This window comes from Rhinoraja longicauda, chromosome 8 (genome assembly GCF_053455715.1).
Source record: "Rhinoraja longicauda isolate Sanriku21f chromosome 8, sRhiLon1.1, whole genome shotgun sequence".
Taxonomy (NCBI): Eukaryota; Metazoa; Chordata; class Chondrichthyes; order Rajiformes; family Arhynchobatidae; genus Rhinoraja; species Rhinoraja longicauda.
This window is the reverse complement of record NC_135960.1, coordinates 28,931,768-28,937,925: the sequence shown is the minus strand read 5'-3', so window position 1 is coordinate 28,937,925 and position 6,158 is coordinate 28,931,768. Positions and strand designations below refer to the sequence as shown.

General features: G+C 43.2%; 1 protein-coding gene across 1 annotated transcript; it reads left to right on the top strand.

The window, feature by feature from the left end:
* The first annotated feature begins 401 nt into the window (after positions 1–401).
* LOC144596221 (secreted phosphoprotein 24-like) lies at positions 402–4,422 on the top strand. The gene is made up of 5 exons (XM_078404433.1): positions 402–453; positions 570–673; positions 2,341–2,469; positions 2,628–2,759; positions 4,387–4,422. Exons 1-5 carry the CDS (start codon positions 402–404, stop codon positions 4,420–4,422), a joined length of 453 nt encoding a protein of 150 aa, XP_078260559.1.
* The last annotated feature ends 1,736 nt before the right edge of the window (positions 4,423–6,158 follow it).

The window sequence follows — 6,158 nt, the reverse complement described above, 5'->3', positions numbered from 1 at the left end:
AACACTCCTGTAAAGCTGTTGATGTGCTGCATGGAATAATTCCAGGATTTATTCAGGAGATGTGAATGTGGCATGTTCCTAATTATGGGATGATAATTTCCTCTCTTCTGTCAGCTCATTATTTCACATTCCAAGAAATGAAATCTGATCTCACCACATTCCCACCAAATCTAAACACCATGATGATACTTGGAAGAAGCGCTGCCATTTTACAGCCCATCTGCCAACTGGTTCCGGTGTCCATAGTCAACAAGCTGGACAAACATGAGTCAATGTTTGAATGTGGTTGAGATGCAGGGTATAAAGACTGAAGGCAGCGAGGTGAAGGCAGATCGAGAGAGAGAGAGAGAAGCAGCAACTTTACTCTGAGAACCCAGCCAGCTGATCCCACACGAGGCAGAATGAAATCCTTCCTCCTCGCCATCGCTGCCGTGCAGATCCTCCACTGCTTAGGTAGGTATTGGGGAGAGGGAGGGCTTCAGAAAGCAATGAGTTACTGGTACTGAGCTTCAGTCAGTGATAACTCGCTAACATGTAAGAAGAATTGAAGACCTTTCTTTTCTCTGCAGGAGCACCAAGCCCCAAGGCTGCTCTGAGAGCATCCATGATGAAACTGAATAAAATCACCAGGATCCCAAATCTCTGTGGTATAACTGGAAGAGCAGTGAAAGATGTAAGTGTGCACAGGTGTTAATAAGTCTCACTGTGAAAAGTATATAAAGTATCATCTACTTTACTTCAGCATAAGCTCTGTATTGTATCGATGAATCAGATAAAGAACTTAATCCCAATAATAGTGGGGCAGCATGGTGGCACAGCAGTGGAGTTGTTGCTTTACAGCAGCAGAGACCTGGGTGCAATCTTGACTACGGATGCTGACTGTACGGAGTTTGTACGGTCTCCCCGTGAGCTCCGTGGGTTTTCTCCAGGCTCTCCGGTCTCATTCCACACTCCAAAGACGTACATGCTTGTAGGTTAATTGGCTTGGTATAATTATAAATCTTCCCCAGTATGTGTAAGATAGGGTTAGTGTGTGGGGATCGCTGGTCGGTGCGGACTCGGTGGGCCGAAGGGCCTGTTTCTGTGCTATATCTTTAAACAAAACTAAAATAAAATAAATAGTGACTGGTTTGAGAGTTTTGGATTGCGGAACTTCTGGGAAGGAATATTTGAAATTTCTTCTGAGGTATAGATTTAGGATTCACGTGTGTCTACATTATTTCCAGGTGAGGCATTGTTTCACATGCTACCTCCTCCAACCTTATCTATTGCATTCAGTGCTCCCAACATGGCCTATTTTACATCAGCATGACCAAACATCGAATAGGTGACCAGTTCTCTGAGTACTTGCTTTCTGTCTGCCAAGGCCTCCAGGAGTTCCTGGTTGCTAACCATTTTACCTCCCATTCCCATTCTGATCTTTCTGTCCTTGGCCTCCTCCATCACCAGAGTGAACTGGAAAACAGCACCTCATATTCTGCTTGAGTAGCTTCCAACCCATTGGTATGAAATTGAATTCTCCAATTTTAATGAACACCCTCCCTAACACACCCCTTCTCTTTCCCCTTCCGTCCACCCGAGTGCGCACCTATTTCTCCCACCATCTCCCATCACCCCAGTGACCCTGCTCTTTCCTCTCCCCCCCCCCCCCCACTGGCACTCATCTCCCATCTCCAAATCCCATATTTCATTTTATTCCCACTCGCCTGCTCTCTTTCCCCTTCTGCCCATATCCCTACCTCCTGCTTTATATTTCACTCTTCCTCTTCTTTCCTTATCTGACACCCTTTGTCGTCTTTTCACCTCTAGTTTTTGTCATTTACTCCACCAATCTGCCAACCTCCCCCTCCCCTTCACTCTCACCTGTATCCGCCCACCACTTGTCAGGCTTTGCCCCATTCCCACCTCTCCAGTTTTCTCGCCCGCCCCCCCCCCCCCCCACTCCATCAGTCTGTGGAGTGATCCCAACCCGAAGGTTAGTCTGGCCATTCCCTGACAGATGCTACCTGACCAGTTGAGTTCCTCCAGCACTTTGTTTTTTGCTCAAGATTCCAGCATCTGCAATTTCTTGTGTCTTTATTATCAGATCCCATTTGTTTCTCATCTGTTTCTTTATTTTTTACTACCTTTAAAAACTTCAGTACCTTGAACATCTTTAGTGTGCTGTAAAAGGGCTATTTTTTCTGTATGAATAAATTAAATCTTTTAGTTATGTTGTTTAATAATTCGGAATATTCCAGGAAAAACCTCCATTGAATGTAAAGTCATGTGTTGCTCTAAGCTTTATTGAGTCTGAGTAAGAACACTAGGTACAATAACACACATCTTTTCTGTCACTAGGTTTATCGCACAGGCAAGATGTCATACAACGTGGACTTAGCATTCACTGTGAAAGAAACTGTTTGCTCCAAGAATTCCCGTCTGACATTTGATCATCCCCGCTGCCACCTCCGAACCAAGAAGACCGCGGTGAGTTTTATTTCAAAATTTAAGCTTTCGAGATCACTGAGTTGCAGCATAAAACTGCTTATGTTGAGGTATCAAAGGAAGTTGTCATGCTGAGTTAAGTTGAAGTTTCTCCCCTGCCTATCATTACCATTCTGCAATGTTAATCATTACTTCCACAGAAAAAAAGTTTCTGCAAAAGCCGTGTTGAATACTTCGCTGGCAAGATTGTTGACATTGATGTGGAGTGTCGAGGTTTGAGGACATTTGACCGGAGAAGTGGATCTTTCGAGTCAAGTGAAAACAGTATTGAGGTAAGTTCACATTTATACAAATCAGTGGGCTTTTTGTTTTTTGGATTGAGATCTCTTCACTTGTGGCTCTCCTTATAAAAATTGTGCAGCGGTGGAATAGAAATATGACCTGCACCTGATTTGTTCATTGACAGAGATATTAGAAGTCCATCATTCATTCCATGTGCTCGACACTTGGTAACTTCAAAGGTAGATACAAAATTCTGGAGTGACTCAGTGGGACAGGCAGCATCTCTGGAGAGAAGGAATGGACGACGTTTCGGGTTGAGACCCTTCTAACGTCACCCATTCTTTTTCTCCAAAGATGCTGCCTATCCCACTGAGTTACTCCAGCATTTTGTGTCTACCTTCGATTTAAACCAGCATCTGCAGTTCTTTCCTATACTTGGTAACTTCACATTTTTATTTTGCATTTCTCTTCTGAAACCAGGTTAATTGAACTTAAACTTTAGTGCATGCAAGCAAGGCGAAATTTCTACCCCTCATTTCTTTAACTATTATCTGAGAATAGTTCCTCGTTATTTTCAGGGATTTGGTAAAATAACAACCTCTGCGTAAGATCAATATCTTAGCCATTGTCTCCTTTGCACCAAGAATATAACTTTTTTTTTTTTAAAATGCAGGCAAGAATCATGAGAGCACCTCGTCGAGGAGTCTACAGACGTAAGTGAAAATCAAATTATTTACAACAGTAAGGTGGTGCCACCTAGATGTAACTAGATAAAGTGCAACCCATGTGCTTTGTTGATTTTGGATTTCATCTGAAATAGTGGGGGAAGTTCAAGATTAGGTGAATCCTGCTGAGAAGTGGAGTATTCCAGACCAAATCAAAGGATTTTAAACTGGGCCTTAACAGAGATGATTATACTCGCCAGTTGGATCAGAGTGTATTCATATAATGACATCAGAAGTCTTATGGAACTGTTTAGTTCCATACCAGCTACACAATAAATGTTAATCATAATCCTAATGTACATTAAGAATCAATTGGTCAATAATCTCATCAGTCAACAGGTTACCTGTTTACACGCTGTATGGTTCTATGGCTCTTTCAAAAGACATTTGAATAGATATATGGATAAGAAAGGTTTAGAGGGATATGAGTCAAATGCGGGCAAAGGGGACTAACCCAGAATGCCAACTCAGTGGGCATGGGCAAGTTGAGCCAGAGGGCCTGTTTCCATGCTGAAAAGCTCTGTAACTCTATGACACCAGGACCATTGTCTGCAAAACAGGAGATCTTCCAGAGGCATTATTCAATCATAATTCTGAAATTTAAGCAATTGATCCTTTACATTTTTTTAAATGTAATATTGTTAATCTCATTTGTTTACTGACTGTATAAGATAAAAAATAAAGATATGCAAATGTCTTTACATATCCAGGCTAAAGAGAAAAACACTTTTAATCTCATTCCAGGTGTAAAACAAGTCAGAAGAATTGTTGGATGAGGAGATTGCAGATGTAAGTACTTTAGGTCAGATAATTGCCTTTCGATCTGTATTAACAATAATTGACTGAGTTGAAACTGGATTAACTAAAAGTGGCACTGATGTTAATTCTGTTGATTCCAGAAGCAAGATAAGTGTCCAGAAGCTGACCGTGAATGAAACATCTGACAGATCAGGCTCAGAATAAACACAAGAAGACCCCGATCGATTGAAGAAGAAGTTATGAATTGTATTTTACTTGTTCATATATAGGGGGGGGGGGGGGGTGGAGGGGGGATGGTGGGTTGTAGATTCTTGACTGTACATTTTACTATAAGTGGGAGATTTTATAGTTTGTAAATGAGCTTTCCTTTGGTGTGTGTTGTGTCCTGTGAAACCGATTAAAAGTACAAAGAAAATATTTCCTGATATTCTTACGGATGTCGTTATTCATTTTACTGTCAGGATAGCAGAATGAAATGATCGCCCTTCATTGAGTTTATATCATGGAACATGTAATCCCAAAATCTGGACCAATCATTTTGTGGCCTGAGCTTAAATCCCACCACTGCCACAAGAAAATTTAAACTCACTGAATTTAATTAATCTGATATCAAATGTTTGCATCAGTAATGTGATTGAAAAGCAATGGTCTCACCCATGTCATACGGGAGTGTCTTTACTCAGTCTACTCTGAGCAGCATTACAGACTCTGTAATGTTATTGAGTTGTAAGAAGGGGCTGGGTCTTTATTCCCTGGAGCGTGGGAAGTTGAAGAGTGACATTATAGAGGTTTATAAAATCGCTAGATCAAGTGGACCCGTTGGGCCCAAACCTCTTCTGCATTGGTGCAGCACCCTCACCTCTCCCCTCCACCCTCCCCCTCCCCCCTCACCCCCCTATCCCCACTCCCCCCCTTTCCTCCCTCCCTCCATCCTCCCTCCCTCCTCCCCCCACTCACCCCCCCTATCCCCACTCCCCCCCTTACTCCCTCCCTCTATCCTCCCTCCCTCCTCCACCCCTCCCCTCCCCCTCCCTCCACCCCCTCCCCCTCCCCTCCCCCTCCCCCTTCCCCTCCCCCTTCCCCTCCCCCCACTTCATCCCCCTCAACCCCCCTTATCTTCCTCCTCCCGCTCTGTCCCTCCCCTCCCTCCCTCCCCCCTCCCTCCCTAGGAGATAGATTCAAACTTTAAAATGTGAATAACTTTAAAAATATAACACCGATTTCAGTGAAACTTCTTCCATTAGCACCAAAGGGACGACGGTGAGGAAGGTGGGCCTAAAATTGTCGCGCTATCTTGTACCGTTTTGGCTGTAGTACAGGAACAAACAAACAAACAAACGAGAGTTTTGGTATATAGATGAAGGGCTTCGATAAGGTGATGAGCCACTGTCTTTCCCCAGGCTAAACGTAGAGGGGATAGATTTAAGGTGATAAGAGAAAGATTCAAAAGGGACCTGCGGAGAAAACTTTAACATGGAGGCTGGCCAAATATGGAACGAGTTTCCAGAGGAAGTAGTAGAGTCAGGTACAATAGCATTTAAAAGACATTTGGATAGGTACATGCATACAAAAGATTTGGAAGGATATTGGCCAGGTGCACGCAAGTGAGACTATCTTGTTTAGGTAATCTATTTGATATCGATGAACTGGGCAAAAGGGAATGTTTCTGTGCTTTATAGCTCCACGATTCATAGAAACATAGAAACATAGAAAATAGGTGCAGGAGTAGGCCATTCGGCCCTTCGAGCCTGCACCGCCATTCAATATGATCATGGCTGATCATCCAACTCAGTATCCCGTACCTGCCTTCTCTCCATACCCCCTGATCCCTTTAGCCACAAGGGCCACATCTAACTCCCTCTTAAATATAGCCAATGAACTGGCCTCAACTACCTTCTGTGGCAGAGAATTCCACAGATTCACCACTCTCTGTGTGAAAATAAACTTTCTCATCTCGGTCCTAAA

Coding starts and splice junctions, on each gene's coding strand:
- LOC144596221 (XM_078404433.1), top strand. CDS start 402: ATGAAATCCTTCCTCCTCGCCATCGCTGCCGTGCAGATCCTCCACTGC. Junction 454..569: donor GCAGATCCTCCACTGCTTAG/GTAGGTATTGGG, acceptor TTTTCTCTGCAG/GAGCACCAAGCCCCAAGGCT. Junction 2,760..4,386: donor CAAGTGAAAACAGTATTGAG/GTAAGTTCACAT, acceptor CTGACAGATCAG/GCTCAGAATAAACACAAGAA.